The following is a 17,003-nucleotide window of genomic DNA, read 5'->3' on the forward strand; positions in this document are numbered from 1 at the left end:
GCTTGTCTCATCCCGAACACACCTTTGCTTTGATCTGGAATGGTTGTATTTGGCTCTGACTCCCTGAGGCATCTCCTAAGCTCTGCCTGAAGTAGAGGTGACAGGGTCGCCTGGACTACACGGGCTAGCTAATTAATATCATGTGTCTTACTGAGGCCTTCTCTGTCATTGCTGAAGCCAGCACTGGAGAATGGGCTCAGTACATATCGATTTCACTCTCCTGCTTTCAAGGTAGCATCTCTGGGACGTGGGGGGTGGGGGTGGGGTGGAAGACAAAGGTGCCTGGCAGATGAAAATTGCCTATTTTAGCCCAACTCCAGGGATCTCATCTTCTTGGATACCGAGGCCCGTGAGACAGTGGCTGAAGTACTTCAGCTGTCTCTTCCCTGAAGCATCTCCCACACCTAAGCAAATCCTTTACCACCGACTTCCATCTTCATTCTGACATAGTTGTCTGTTAAATTCGTGTTTAGATTTTTCCTTCCTATGGCTCCTTGAGATGCTCAATTTAATCAGTCAAGACATATTTAATACTCTCTCAGTCTGGGCCGAGGCTTTCATATATTCTTGCCCCAATCTCGCCCAAGGAATATAAGGCTAATGGCTAGTAATTCCGAAGCAGGGAGTGCGTTCTCTGTCTGGGGACTCTGGGGTCTATGTGTTAGATCATTTGTAGCAGTTTTAAATTTTAAAATGAAACACGCATATTCCTACGATTTCGGATGATCGCTAGCTAAGCAATAGTTTTATTGGAGGACCATATGGACTCCTCAATGTTTCATGGAATATAGCCACTCATAAAGACATAAATAGGAGCTCCCAGGCTACATACACTCTATATCTCGAGTCCCCGTACCGAGTGTACAGTTGGCACAAAAGTAGTCATTGAATAAAATGGAGAAATTGCCACCTAAGGAAACCAAGAAGATAATCTTCAAGAACATTACCTTAGAGGGCAGCAGGGATGGCTTAGCAGTCAAGAGCATGCACTGCTCTTACAAAGGACCTGAGCTGCTGAGAATGCGAATTCAGTCCCTACCAATTAATTAATATCATGTCTGGTGGCTCCCAACCACAAGTAACCTCACCTCCTGAGGCTGTGATGCCTCCAGCCTCCAAGGGCACCTGCACACATGAGCACACACCCACACAGAGACACTCAGACATACACCCGCACACATGAGCACACACCCACACAGAGACACTCAGACATACACCCGCACATATGAGCACACACCCACACAGAGACACTCAGACATACACCCGCACACATGAGCACACACCCACACAGAGACACTCAGACATACACCCGCACACATGAGCACACACCCACACAGAGACACTCAGACATACACCCGCACACATGAGCACACACCCACACAGAGACACTCAGACATACACCCGCACACATGAGCACACACCCACACAGAGACACTCAGACATACACCCGGTGAGAAATAAGACCAATGTTTAAAGGACGAAAAGAACCTTACCTTAGCCTCTTCCCATCTCCATCGAATTCTTTGTCGCTTGTATGAGGAATGCATTGATGACAGTTATCCTTTCCTTTCTCCTGGTATTTGTATATGCATATACCCATGTGTGTGTGTGTGTGCATGCGCACACACATACACATGCATGCATGAACATACACATAGGCATACATGCACATACACACATAACCACACATGCACTCACATACACACATATATACACATGCATGCATAGACACACACACACACACACACACACACATGCACATACACTCATTTACCATTTCCTTTGCAATTAGTATAACTATGCCTTAGACTGATGACTTAAAATCAACACAAAGCCATACCTCATAGACCTAGAAGCTGAAAAGCCGTCTGCCCGCTTCTGGTCTGTAGATGCTCATTCGCGCCGTGTCCTCACAGAGTGGGGGGAAAGAGAACCCTCTCAGAGTAGTGTATGAAGGTGCTCTTCCCCATCCCCATCCCCAAAGGCTCTACCCTCATGAACTCATTACCTTCCAAAGCCCTTCCTCTTAATACCTTCATCTGTGCAGAGTTAAGACTTTAGCATAGGACCCATGGGTGAAGGAGAGGCAGACCTCAGTGAGATTAGTGGACATGATCCAAGTTGAACTAAAACTGGAGTGGGTGGCAGGACCGTGACAAACTTTTCTAACGTATACACAGCCAAACGATTACCACTGTACTGTTCTCTAAGTAGACTGATCAGTCCCAATTAGAATGGTGGTCACAGGGTTGGAAGTAGAACTCAGCTGGTAAAGGATTAGCCTAGCATACACAACTCTGTCCAGTCCTCAACCCTACAGGAAGCCAATGCGGTGGCCCATGCCTCAAGCCTATAAGCCCAGCCTTATAAGGTGGAGGCAGGGGAGTAAGATATTTAAGGTCACCTTCAACTATATTGAATTATATTGGGAGTTAGAGGGCCAGGTGAGACTGCCTCTGTGGCCTTCTCTACTGTTGAATCTGTGTATATTCTGACAGGGCTGGAGAAAATCCCCATGGCCAAAATATGAATCTTCCTGTCACCTTTAGTTCTCCATGGGTCCCAGCTCATGCCCAGTACCATGATCTCTCTCTCTCTCTCTCTCTCTCTCTCCCTCTCTCTCTCTCTCTCTCTCTCTCTCTCTCTCTCTGTCTCTGTCTGTCTGTCTCTCTCTCTCTGTCTCTGTGTGTGTGTGTGTGTGTGTGTGTTTGTGTGTGTGTGTGTCCTATTTCCTCTGGACCACCATAGACTTCTTGTTCACGAGTACCAACATCACAGTGCCTCCTGTACCCCAGGATCTCAGTTCATAACTGTGTGGATGGTAGAATGAACCTGTCTTATTGTATTTTGACATTCCTGTCAATCAAAACATCAATCTGTCTTTGTTTGGCACCTTTTTATGTGCACAGAACTCATCTGTATAGCAGACTCTTATAATATATAAAGACTGTGACTCTCCACACTCTTCGGAGTCTGGGGAGTGTGAAGTGCCTCATTTGAGGACAAAGGGCTCCACTAGGCTAAAGTCCCTGTGTCTCTTACCCTAAGGCTCTTGCTTTTGGAGACCTTCCATCTGCCATGGAAAGTGACCCAGCTGTTCTCACCTCAGGGTTTATATTGGTCCACTCAGGCTATCAAAGCAAGCAGCAAAATAGAAATATGTTTTCTTTCAGCATGGAGATCAAGGTATTAGTTTTTCCTAAGAACTTTACCCATCTTCTCCTGGTATCTCCACAAAGTAGTCCTTCCATTTGTCTGTGATGCAATCTCCCCCTTTTGAAAGGACAGCAGTCAGACTAGATTTGGCTTCACCCCAGTGACCTCATTTTACTCGAACCATCTCTTTCAAGGCCCTATGCCCAAATACAATAGCATTAGGCAGTGCTGGGATGCTAAGATGAACATGAGATGCTAGGATATGTGATTCAGCTTGTGAGATCAGAGCAAGATCAGTATGCAAGTTGGTGACAAAGCCCGAGTTGCTGTAGCCCTGTAACGTGTACATTGTAAACACCAGGCAAGCCTTCCCCCTCCCCACTCTGCCAAAAGTAAGGCTCTCAGAGAGAAGAGGCTTGGGGTAGCTTCCCTGGGACCTGCTCTCATCATTGACTCAACAGTCAGGAGAGAGCCTTTTCCCTGATAACTCAGCTGGGTCCTACGTGTCTCTTCACTCACCTAAGAAGTCCAAGTTAGAGGAAGATTGAGCCTGAACGTGGCTATGTGAACCAAGCTCTTATCTGGGCTGCTGTCACCTCAAAGCACTATGTTTCTCAACTCTTTACCCAAGTGAAATACAAACAGGAGGAGCAGGAATTGAACATCCTTTCCTTACTGGAGCACTCCATGTAATGGAGGACAGTTGGCAATTTTTCAGTAGCCTAGCAGCCTTTTGTGTGTCCACTTCTAACTGTTCTGTAGTTCCTAGCCTCAGATTCTTGGTTCCCTTTGCGAACATAAATGTTGGGTAAATAAGTCGAAACAAAACCCAACACCCCTCTCTCTGCCTTCTCTTTATCCAGATGTTTGTTTCTTTGTTCCTGGAACAATAATCCTCAGTCTAGCCCAGGCTCCTCATAATCCTCCTACTTTGGCCTCCCAAATACTGGGATTATAGACCTAGAACTCTCTCAGTGGCCTTCACTCCTTCAGATGCAGCTCCACTCCCTGTCCATCACATAACATGGGAAGGGCAGATTCGTGGCTGTCAGTCTCATCTTCCTCTTCTGTCCAGTGCAGAAGAGCATCTATCACTACTAGTGCACACAGGACACCCAGGGCAGTGTGAGCTAGCACGGGGAGGCTGACTTAGAGGAACACAGAATGGCGTGAAGTCTTGGGCATCTAGCAATGAGGGAGCTGAAAACTTGCCCTCATGTAGGGACCTTGGGCTGTGTTCACTGGACCCTGGGATCAGACATTTGCCCAGAGGACAGGCCCAGGGCCTCATCCCAGGCACCTCAGGGTGTGTGATCCTTAGATGGAGCCTCAGAATAGACTGAATGGTTTTCATGATTTTCCATCAGCAGACACTCCTTGTCTAGAATGTTCTATATCAACATGAAAGAAATAGGATTCTTGGATCATTCGAGGCCCTGACTCTTTTAGCCTAAAGGGGGACAACAACCATATTATTAGGACAGGTGACTCTGTCAGGTGTCCCGACTATAGAGTAGATATCAGGCAGTATGAGACATTTCCCATTCTGTCCATCACCTCACTGAGGACTCTAGTCCCGTACCAGGTTTACATTTGGCCTCGTGCTTTAATATTTATCAGTGTACTTCCTGCGTCTCTCACCCTGTGCAAGAGTTGATTTGCAAGAAATATGTTTGGAATTTTTTTTTCATACACTGGTGTTGGAAAATGCATATTTGCATAGAAATCATCTTTAGCCAGCTCCACTTTCCCAGTGTGTCAAATTTATAAATATCACTACTGCGAAGACATATTTTTGGAAACGGATTTCCTCTCCAGGTTGTTCCTTCCTCCATTTATCATGTGTGGGTCACCAGGCACCACATTCACTTGGTTGGGATTTTGTTCCTGAGCAATTTATTTACCCAGATCATGTTTCTGAAGAACAAAGCAGCTCCCGTATTTCATTGTAATTTTCGGAGCATCAAAATTTCCAAGTACAGCAACCTTACTAGTGAAGCCGAACCCAGGGCAGAGTTTTGGACTCCAGCCTGTCTCTTCTTCCTCTCTTCCCATGGTCCACCACCACGTTCCTCTGAAGATGTATGGTTTTAGTGGCCAGGTAAAGGAGAGCCCAGATACTAGCCAAGTTGCACTCACTCCTGTGAGATAACAGGACCTGTAAAGCATTAGAGCTAATGGCCCTGAGGCCACTGGGCTCAGCTCAGTGGCATGGGACCTAAGGGGCATTTTATTACAGTTAACTGAGTCCGCATTATCTGATCGCGATTGCTGTTCATGCGTCTCCCCAACCATCTGTAATTGCACCCTTTCACCTCCCTCCTTCCTCCTCTCTTCTTCCCCATCTCCATTCTCTGTCCCATCAGCTCTCCCCTACTGGCTTTCTCTCCTTTCCCTTGGTTTTCTTTTTTTTTTTTTAACTTTTTCATCTCCTTTTATTCCTTTGCCCGCTCACATCCCTCTTGTAATGCCATCTTTCAATATTTGCCTGGTGACTTTGCATGTTTTATAATGTCCTAATGGGTATTCATGAATTGTACTTGGTCCTGGGTTACACAGAAGATTTTTGTACATTTAAACAGATGATATACAGGGAGTATAGTCCCCCTGAAAACCCATTCTGCCCCTTCTGTTGGATCCCTTTGGTCTCCTCAACAATTGCCCATCTACCTTCATGTCATATGTTCATACACAAGTTCATGGCTCTGTATCAAACCTAAGATCCCCAAATGAGAGAAAGCATCCAACACTCGTCTTTCTGAGACTGGCTTATTTCATGAAATGTCATAATCTCTACTGGTACCCATTTCCCTGCAAACAACAAACAAGTTATTGTTTTTCCTGTTTTCTGGGAGAAGACTGCACTGTGCATATAAACCATGTTTTCTTTGTCCATTCCCCTATTGGTGAGCACCTATTTGGTTCCAAAATTTAGCTACAGTGACAGATGCTGAGGTAAACTCGCAAGCATCTCTGGGATGAGTTGACGGTGGGCATATATTTTTTTGCAGCCTATTTTTAATAAACATCCAACATCTTCTCTTGCCTACCACCCAGCAGAGGTAGTGATGGAGAAAAGTTATTAGGATATGAGGGAGGTAGACCTGTTTAGCAATAGGTTTTTTTTTGGGGGGGGGCAAGCTCAATCTTCTTTGTCAGCAGTTCAGTCCCATAGCAAACACCAAACCCAACTTAGCAGCTGCAGTCCGGTCCTCTGGTCAGACAGACGCCACAAAGGAACAACTGCTATAGTTCAGCCCTAAAGAAGCAGCCAAGCTCACCAACGGGCCAGAGGCAAGGCTATGGAACTGGCAAGCTGCTACAGGGACCTCACCAGAAGTTCTTTGGCCAGTTTCTCTCAACGGTGGCGATTCCACAAGCTGAGCTCAACAACACAATGTAAGGCGAATCAATACACGCATGTCATTAGTGTAGAATAGCAAGGTGAAGCAAACCAAACCAGTGCTCTCTCTCACTGTCTGTGAGGTCATATTTATACTCCTTCATCAAGAGTCCTTTCATGTGTCTGCTATATCAAAACATCCTTTCACCTGTGTCTGCTTCAGGAAAACATTCTTTCACGTGTCTGCTTTAGCAAGACATCTTTTCACCCCTCTGCCCCAGCACACATAATTGACTTTCCAAACAAACCAGAAGTTTCCACTTCAGTTGTGGTGCCGCTGCGTCAGATGGTAGATGGATTATTAGACTTTGAGGAACCTCCGTTCTGATTGTCACACCTTCCCAACTGTATGAGTCCCCTATATCCACATTCTGGCCAGCACTTGTTCGTGTTTACTTCATGACTGTCCCTCTGCCTGGGGTGAAATGGGGTCTCAGTGCAGTTTCAACTGAGTCTCATGTGGCCTAACCCCTTCTGTCATTGTCTTTGTCCTTTCTCTAGTTTTCTTGGTGATGTCAGTGTGACAGGCTTTTGTAACTTACTGACTAAACAAAGATTTTGATTGCTTAGACTTCAAGTGCTACATACATTTTTAAGCACACTCATGATTAAAAATTGTATATTTAACACAGAATACCCACACAGCTGATAATTCGAGGAAAATCTTGAAATGCCAGAACTATTTGGGATAAATATAGGACGTGACATTTTGTTTTGTTTGTTTGTTTTGTTTGAGACAGCTCGTTCTCTCTTTCTCTCTCTTTCTTTCTTTCTCTCTCTTTCTTCCTCTCCCTCTCCCTCTCCCCTTTCCAGCCCCCCCCCCCCAGTTGTGTAACTCTAAGTGTGAACTTGATATGCAGACCAGTCTGGCCTTGAACTCACAGAAATCTACCTGCCTCTAACTCCCAAGCTATGTGATTAAAGGTGTGGCCCCCACGCCCATCAAGACTTTTTTTTCTTACCTCTTTTTCCTTGCAGTGTATTTATAAGCTGTTGTTCACAATGAAGTGATTCTGCCCATACTTTACGATGATGCCCCCTTCATGTCCCATCTTCTGCTCTAAAGCTTGTGTGGTCCTCTCCCCTAGAGACTTATTCTCACCTGCAAAGTAAGAAAGAGATGAAGGGCCACTTCCTGACTCACCAAAGAGCCGGGACCTCTCAGATGTAAGGAAAGCCCTAAATCAGACAGATATTGAAAACGGTGAAAAGCCTTAAAAGAGCACCTGAGATAAGCGCCACTCTTCCTCTGGCTGGGAAGAAGCAGGCTGCCCTGTTGTGAGAGCCCACCTGTGTTGTGGCTTCTGGGGAGCGAGAGTGACTTCAGAAAGACAGGAGACGTCAGTCCTATAACCATAGTGAAATGAGTACGGTGGGAACTGGGCTGCAATGATGCTTACTGCCCTGTGTTAAATATTGTTTCATTGCCGTGTCTGAGAACCTTAAACCACCTGATGGAGGGAAGGATTGTGTTGGCGTAAGATTTCAGAAGGTCCTATCCATGATGGCTGGCCCTGTGGACTTGACAGAGGAGGTTCCTACCAGGTCCAGCCCCCAGGGAACCTTCACCAGTGACCTCCTTCTAGCTAAACCCCATCTGTTTTTTTTTATTTTTATTTTTTAATTGAGACAGGGTTTCTCTGCGTAGTCCTGTCTGCCCTGAAACTCAAGCCATAGACCAGGCTGGCCTCAAATTTGTAGAGATTTTTCTTCCTCTGCCCCCAAGTACTGGGATTAAAGGCATCTGCCCAGATACCCAGGTACCATCTGTTTTTTATCCATTTCCCAAAAATGATAAAATATTAGAAATCCATCAAGGGATTGATCTATTGATGAGATGAACACTCTCAGGATGCAGCCACTCCTTATCTTTAAAAACCAAGACCACAGTATAAGAGAATATTGTGGATACTGTGTGGTCAGACCATCATGCCTCTGATGAGACGATAGCCCCGGCAGACACTGATTTTCCTGCCCAGGTGAGAACCCAGGCAGTCTTGTCTTGCATTAAACAGCATTGAGAGGAATTCATTCTACATTACAGATGGATACTGCCTTTCTATGGCACTTGGCTGCAGAGTAAGCTTTAAGTTTCACAGGTATCAAACAATGATCTCAAAAAAACAAAACAAAACAACAACAACAGAAACCCAAATAAACAAAACCAAAACAAAACAAAAAAAACCAAAAAAACCCCAAAACCTTTGGTATTCACTCCCCTTCTCTGTGAGAACATTCCAAGATACCTACCAGATGCTTGAAATTGCAAATGGTACAACACCATGTATCCTATTTCTGCCTGTACATCATGCTTATGATAACGTATAGTCAGTAACTCAGGTACCATAAGAAATTAAAAGCAAAAATGAATGATGAAAGAGAATTGTAATAATACACTATAGCAAAATTACCAGCATCATTTACACTTTGCCTTGGGGCCTTTATTACATAGGATAAATGTTACGGGAACATCTGGACTGTGACACTCATAGTAGCAGACCTAATTAATAACTGAAATTGCCAGCATGAGTGACTAGCGCGCATACACAACATGGATACCAGGGTGGTTGGAATAAGCATGACCCCACCCCCCCATAGGCACACATATTTAAATACTTGGCCTTCAGCTGGTGGAACTGTTTGGGAAGGATTAGGAGGTGTGGCCTTGATGGAGGTAGAGGTATGTCACCAGGGTGGGTGTTAAGGTTTCAAAATCTCACGTGAGATGGGTGATGGTCTAGCCTTCCCAGGTCACCTTGAGACCTGCTGAGGAGAAATGAGGTGACTTTGTGATATCTGAGGGACCGCCCACTTTATAGATGAGGGAAGTAGACTCACCCCAACTCGCTTGCAGAACTCAGCTCCGTCTCAGCTCTCAGCTGGACTCTCACTGACCCAAGAGGTCACATGATTCCCACCAGCTCAAGGAGCAACTAGAGAGCGGATGAGAACTCGGAATTACACACGGAATCTTCTGACAGCTTGTCTCATTTATTTATTTATTTATTTATTTCCCACTTTTACTTTTCCCTGCCTGGAATCAGCACCCTGTTGATAAGCCCCTGGGCTCTACGTAATAAAAAAAAAAAAAAAAAAAAAAAAAAAAAAAAGTGCATTTGCAGCAGGTAAGGCCTGATGAGGCTGCACCTAGCCCTGATGGCTTCTTTCTTTGTCATCACTGAGACAAGGCTTTAGAGTATGGTAACTTCTTCATCACCTTAATACAAAGCCAGACCTTGTTCCCCTCTTGCAGTGAGGAAACCATCCAGATCTTCCCCCCACAGGACAATAGCTTTAATAGCTTCTCTGTGGTTCCTATTTTTGGCTGTTTCTGTATAAACAGACTAATCTAATAGCATGCTGAACCCATCTAACTTGGCAGAGTTTCAGAAAATCACTCATTTCTATGGCAAGTCGGGATGCCAAAAGAGGTGGGGTAGGGGGAACCCCTCGCTTTCATCACAGAACAATTCTCTTAAGGTGGCCTTTCATGAACATAATGCGTCTCTCCTCTGTCTTTCTCTGACACCCCAACTGAAAATTATTTAGTGCAGAAAAGTGCAGGGGAGACTGGGATGGTACCATTCCCTGTGTAATTTCTGGCTTGAGTCTTTTCGCCCGAGTGGAATGGGCATCGTGCGAAGGCAACTCGGAGTGCTGGCAGGGTTATAAAAGGGCGTGCTCACCCGGTAGGCATACTCACAAGCCCCTCTCATTTCCCCTAAAAGGCTGCATCATAGACACCCCCAGCGCAGACTCTCAGAGGGCCTGTCAGCTCAGAGTTTGGCCTCAGACTCTAGAACAAGAGTGTTCCTGGGAGACAAAGCATGTACTTATAGGCAGCCGCTCCCACGTGCTGCCACTTACACGGCATGGGAGGGTCAGGTCTGTGGATGGCTCCAGGTTGTCCTTGCCTACTAACCCTTAGGAGCAGACTAGAAGCTACTCAGGCCAGGTTCACCTAGAGCAGACCCTACCCTCACAGATGACTCTGTTATTCCCATCGCTGCCAGGAAAATGGCAGGTGCCCCACTAAGATTCTGTCTGTGAACTTTGATTTCTTTACCATAGAAAGCTCAACAATGCTCAGGTTACCTGAGACCCTGTCCTGGCTGGTTTTGTGCGTCAACTTGACACAGGCTGGAGTTATCACAGAGAAAGGAGCTTCAGTTGGGGAAATGCCTCCAGGAGATCCAACTGTGGGGCATTTTCTCAGTTGGTGATCGAGAGGGGAAGGCCCATTGTGGGCAGTGCCATCCCTGGGCTGGTAGTCTTGGGCTCTCTAAGAGAGCAAGCCAAGCAAGCCAGGGGAAGCAAGCCAGTAAGGAACATCCCTCCATGGCCTCTGCATCAGCTCCTGCTTCCTGACCTGTGTGAGTTCCAGTCCCGACATCCTTTGGTGATGAACAGCAATGTGGAAATGTAAGCTGAATAAACCCTTTCCTCCCCAACTTGCTTCTTGGTCACAATGTTTTGTGCAGGAACAGAAACCCTGACTAAGACAGACCCTAAGCAATTAGGGGTCACAGGTGACACAGATGCTAACTAAAAGTCTAAACGTTGTCCCTTCCATGCTGCCTAGGAATCAGAGACAACCTGACTACAGACCTGCGCTATGTGCTAACTTTAACTGCATGGCGGAGGGACATCCTCCTCTCTCTGAAATCTGTAAGAGGGAGCCTGATCTCTTCTAAGAGTCCCCAATAGGCTACTGATTCTCCTAATTCTCTCTCTGCTAAAGGACAACCAAACGCTCCCAGTTGACCCCCTAAGTGCCTAGTCTCAGACCTTATACCAACTTGCTACTGAGAGTGTGAACCATCAGGCCATTGGAAGGAACCCTTAGCAACTCAGATGCGAGAGGACAGACCACTGAGGTGACACCTCAGACTGCAGGCCACAGACTCCCTTTTTGTTCCTCCATGGGATTTAGCCAACAGCTCTTTACAGTGGGATGTGATTTTAGTTTTTGTTTCCATTTTTGTTTTGAATTCCTACCCTCACCCTGCCATCCTGACCCCCCTCCCCAGCCACCAGATCAATATTGTAATCTCAGCCTATTTGTTTTGCCTCTATAAACCTCCTCCTAGGGCTGTAGAGAGAGATCAGTGGATAAAGGTGCTTGCCGCCAAGTCTGAAGATCCAAGTTTGATTCCTGGGATGTACTTGGTGGGAGGAGGGAACAGAATGCTCTGAGTTGTCTTCTGACCTTCATATACACCCCATAGCATGCAAACAAACAAATAAATACATAAATAAGGTAACAATAACAACTATCAAATCTCTCCCTCTAGAAGCCATGTATGATCGGGCATACCTGTGATCCTAACCCTCGGAACTGAGACAGAAGGCTCCTGAACTCATGAGCAGCTGGGGCTACACAGGGATACCCTGTCAAAAATGAACTAAAATAAAACAACCCCACCAGGATAATAAGTAGCGTAGGTGAATTCTCTCGTTGAGTACTTCACTTTCTGGGTCAGTTTTCTTCTCTTGTGTATTTGCAAGAGTACCGGCCAGGCCACACAGCCTGGTCTCTTAGGTACCAGAGGAGGCAAAGACATCTGAGTCTCTGAGCTGGTTGCTTGGTGTGACCAAGTCCCTCCCTTCCCCACACTCTGGCAATCTTCTTCATAATGGGGGTTTGTCTCCTTGGCAGTTTTCTGAACGGTAGCCCCAGCTGCAACCCAGAGGTCTACAGTGACCCCGTGCTAATCATGGAACAATCTCTTGCTAATCTTGGAACCGCCGAGGAGGAACAAGAAGAAAAGATGAGAGCCCGACTCAGAGAAAAAGAGATAATGACTGGGTGGCTACTGGGGCCTGAAGAAAGACGAAGAATTGGAAGAAGAAAAGAAATAAGCAACTTCAGGGGGGAATCTTGGGGAGATTCTGTGCCAAATAATTAAATAAATGATTAAAAGACATAAATACAGAAAGGAAAGTGGGTGACTGGTAAATGGACCTCCTTTTCCTCTTCCTCTTCTGTCGATTTTGAACCCAGCCCCTCATACATGTCAGACAAGCACTTTAACACTGAGCTACACCACAGCACCTATTTTATTTTGATGTGGGATTCTAACGTGACTTCTAACAGCCTTAGTCAACACGAGTGTTCTGACAGTCACAACTCTAGGCTTACGAACTTTCCCAGGATGGTTCATAGCTATCCTTCAGCAGAGCTGGGTCCATTCCCTTCAAGAAAGGAAGGAGAGAAATGGCTGTAAGCCTTTCTTCGTGGTCAGACTCCAGAAAGCCAATGTTCCTTTCTTCCTTTAGACTGGGCGCTAGCCACCTCACATCATCAGCCTCATTTTCTGTCTTAACCCTTGCCTGTTCAGAGTGCACTCCTGACAAGCTGCCGTGTATCCTTGGAGAGAGGCATAATGGACACTTGGCTCCAGGACCTGCGAAGAGGGACTCAACGGACAGCCACAACTCTAGGCTTACGAACTTTCCCAGGATGGTTCATAGCTATCCTTCAGCAGAGCTGGGTCCATTCCCTTCACGAAAGGAAGGGGAGAAAGGGCTGTAAGCCTTTCTTCTTGGCCAATGCTTCCAGAAGCTTCTCCAAACTGTTGTAGCTAGCTTTTCTGCTCCTTGGAGAGAATGTTCTGACCAAAAGCAACATGGCGGGAGGAGGGGAGTCCTTTCATCTTATAACTCCCAGTTCACAATCTCAGACAGAAGTCAAGGTAGGAACTTAAGTCAAGAACTTGGAGGCAGGATGGAAGGAGGCCTACTTCCTTACTGGCTCTTTTTCTGTCTCACGCCAGTGGCTCAAACTCACCCTCCGAACTCAGTGCCCGCTTCTGAGGGGGGAGAGCCATGTTTCCCTCCTCCTTTGTATGCCTCTCCACGCAAGGATAATTACCCAGAAAAAGCCCAGAAAATGGTTGTTGTTGGAGTTATTCCAGCTTCTTTATTATTTTTTTTTTAAAGCTCTCTTTGTCTAGAACTTCACAGAATAAACATCACGGCTGCCCCTTGCGTGCATTGTGAGCACCCTGCTGGAATGGAATTTCACTGTTTCTAATTGGGGGTGGGGGCGGGGAGCTGAGTTTATTGGTTCTCAGTAAATCATGGAAAGAAGAAGAGACCCTTGGAGAAAGTGTGAACGCTGAGGCAGGGGAGGAGTAGCCCGGCCGCTCCCCTTTCCAGCTGGTTCCCTGAGAGCTTAAGAGGCTGGCTGTCACGAATGAATCCCCCATTAGCGAAGCCTCCGGACCCCTCCTCACTGTGCATTTATCTTGCAAGGGGCAGATTTGGAGGATGTTGCTGTTCTGTTTTATCTACGGAATTGCTTTCCGTTCCAAGGACTTTTATATAAGTATTCCCTTGAACCCATTCCAAAAAGTGGGTTTTTAACCCAATAGACCAGAACTGCAGTGTTTTATCGTGCATACATATTTCCAAATGTGAGTGTAAGTAGATTTAGCAAAGTTAAAATAAAATTAAAACTTTTCAAAGGGCACCGCGCTTGCTTTTCCTATGTTAGACTTCTCCCCCCTTGGACTTCTAGTACCATTTTAAAGGCCAAAACCAGGAAGTTTTTCTTTCTCTTGAGTACCTTTTTTTTTTTTTTTCTTCTAAGAGGGGTGGGTTGGGAAATACTAAAGAGACTTCCTTCTCCCTGAGGCATCTCCTCTCCAAAGTGAGGGGGGAACTGTTTATCTGCAGAGTTAGCGTCCCCTCCTCCTGCATCCCCTCCCGCCTCCGCTGAGGTCTGAAGTCTGACCTCCTCTCTGTCCTGTCAGGCGCTCCAGTGTCCTTGTCACGTTTTCTTATCTCTTCAGCAAAAGAAAAGTCAAAGCCCAGGCCCAGCTTGGGGGGGGGGCGGGGGGGGGCACCTCCTCTTCTTGTGCCACCCACTGGGCCTTTTCAGACTGCTCTGTCAACTGTCCTCTCTCTCTTGCTCTTTCTCATATCTTAGGGTTCAGTTGGGCCATTCACTTCTTAATTTTCCCGTTCACAGCGCCCCTTCCTTACCTCTTGTCTTAACCCCCAACTTTAGTTCTCCCCACCCTGCCTCATTGTCTTTCTCCTCCTACTAGACAGACTCGGATGCACGTGGGCAGAGGTGGGGTTTTAGACTGATCTGTAGACTGCCCACCTCCAGTGAGACGCCTGTGAGGTATGAGACTAGTTGAATGAGTACAAGATGCAGGTGTGCGCCCCCTCTTGCTACCCCAGCTGGAAGTAGTATCACCGCCCAGGCAACAGCACCTCATCTGCTCAGATGTAGTTCTCGGTGGACATTGGAAAACTTGGATTCTGGGAGAGGTGGGGGTCGCGGTCTCACCATTTCCAGGTCTTGTTAGACCTTGCCTATTTAACCCTAAACACACGGTTTGTGCAGAACACCCGTCCTTCCTGGAGGCTGGGATTTGGCCCCACATCCAAAAGTGCTTCCTATATGACCAGCCTCCAGGAGAAGAATCCTCAGCTACTGTTTCTCTTGGAGCATCACCGGCTGTCAGGACTCAATGGGTCCTTACGCATCCTTGCTGGGGCAGTAAAGTCATTCTGGGAGAGGCGCTGTTGGAATTTTGCTCCTGGCTTCCTTAACCTACCCACCCCTTTGCAGTGATTCCCTGTATATAGTCTGCTGTGGTGTTGCCTGGCATCTCCATGATAGCCTGAGTCATTCTGTTCTACACAGTGGACACACACCGTGTTCCCAGGCCCTGACTGAGCTCTGTAGCGTTTGCCTTTCTGGTCAATATGATGTGACCCAACATCAGCTTACCAGGGGAAGTTTCTCTTTGGGTTCACAGTTCAAAGGGACGCATGCTGGAAAAGCTACATTGGTGGGAGCAAGAAGCAGCCGGCCCCACTGTTTCCACCATAGCATGAGTGTGTACGCGTGGTGTGTGTGTGTGTGCACTGCGTGCATTTGAGTGTGCAGGTTGGCATACCTGTGCATGTGCGCACAGAAGCATAGCAGAAAGTCTGGCACATTGAGAGGGTCTCCCCCTGAGGCGGGAGCTGATCCTTTCAGGTGGGATGCAAGGCTGGTGTGTACTCTCAGGGACAGCCTTCCTTCACCTCCCAGTGCTGGGTTACAGGAATATACACAGCAATGCCCAGCCCTTTTTAGATGGGTGCTGGAGATTGGAACTCCAGTCCTCATGCTTGCACAACTCTCCACTGCACCAACTCTCTAGTCCTCTTTTGCCTTTTTTTTTTTTAATCCCCACCCAGACCCCCAGCTCCTGGATTCGTCTATGTGTCTCCTAGGTGACTCACCGCCAGACAGCTTCTCTGCCTTCCCTCTCTGCCCTATTTTAACCTAATCAGTACCAAGCGTGCAAAGGAAAAAAAGAATCTTATCAGGGAGGGAGCCAGTTTTGCGCACCCCCATTTCACAGATACAACACACACACTGACAAGGGCAGGTTTCTAACGAGTGAAGCCAATAAGCCGCTGGCCCCTGTGAAGCCACTACAAAGTCCCCTGCTTTTCCTAAACAGCTTGCCGCAAGGCCCACAGCTCTAGAAAGCAACCTGCAGCCTCCTGCATGCTGTGAAGTGCGAGGATGAGTTAGCCGCCCTCTTTCTTCTCTCCCTCCTGTGATGCATAAAGAGATTTCTGCAGGGCTGGTAGCTGCTGTCAGCCTGGGTTGAGCTCCCATGTGCATCAGACAGGGGAGTGGGGCTGGGAGTAGAACTCATTTCCTTCTTCATTCAGGTGTAGGTCACCTCAGGAGAGCAGGAGGGTCACTCTTGTGGCCCTCTTTTCAGGCTTCCTGTGGCTGAGAACAGTTCTAGCTGCTTCAGCCAAAGGGCCACATGCCCCTTGGTAGTCTAACACCATATAAGACAAGAAGAGGTCTTGGAGCTTTTGCTAGCTAGCCACCGTGGTTTAAGGCCGTGTTGTGCGGGCTAATGTTCCCATAGATAGCACGGTGGGTGTGACTGCACATGAAGTCTCATCCTTCTGCACCAGCGACCTTCTTTACATTTGGAGGGGAAGTTTTTTCCATTACCAGAGAGTCCCAGGAGTCTCTGAGGCCTTTCCTTCCAAATGCAGTGCCCAGGAGATTAGGGGTAAGATAAATAGCTGTCAGCGGAGAGCAGACAGTCTGCTTAGCATATGACAGGTAGCTTGTCACAAATCAAAAGTTCAAGGCTATCCTGGGCTAAATAAAGAGAGTCTGTCACAAACAAACAAGCAATCAAGTGGACCTTAAAAATCCCCAAGCTTGGAAAGGGCTTTCTACTGAAGGTGTTCGTCTCCTTCACCGGCTCCCTCACTCGGGCAGCAGAAATGATATCTCTCGGAGTGGGACAACAGGGATGTGTGTGTGTGTGTGTGTGTGTGTGTGTGTGTGTGTGTGTGTCTGAATTGGCATTAGGGATATGTGGCAACAAATTAGCCAGCAACCTGAAACCCTTGTGGGGTATGTGGGTCTCACTCATGAACACTGTCCAGAGGAGACAAG

The 17,003-nt window shown here is 46.9% G+C and overlaps 1 protein-coding gene across 5 annotated transcripts in view; it reads left to right on the forward strand.

Annotated features, from left to right (window-relative positions):
- Wwox (WW domain-containing oxidoreductase) overlaps nucleotides 1-17,003 on the forward strand; it is a 913,078-nt gene that overhangs the window by 423,113 nt on the left and 472,962 nt on the right. The window contains exon 10 of one of the 5 annotated variants that reach the window (XM_011248556.2): nucleotides 11,854-12,210. The exons of 2 other annotated variants lie outside the window; for them this stretch is intronic. In XM_011248556.2, the coding sequence (XP_011246858.1) occupies nucleotides 11,854-11,882 (29 nt within the window). In that variant the 3' untranslated portion in view covers nucleotides 11,883-12,210. 2 more of the 5 variants (XM_006531513.3, XM_011248558.3) reach the window with 2 other exon arrangements.

Source organism: Mus musculus, chromosome 8 (genome assembly GCF_000001635.26).
Source record: "Mus musculus strain C57BL/6J chromosome 8, GRCm38.p6 C57BL/6J".
Lineage (NCBI taxonomy): Eukaryota > Metazoa > Chordata > Mammalia > Rodentia > Muridae > Mus > Mus musculus.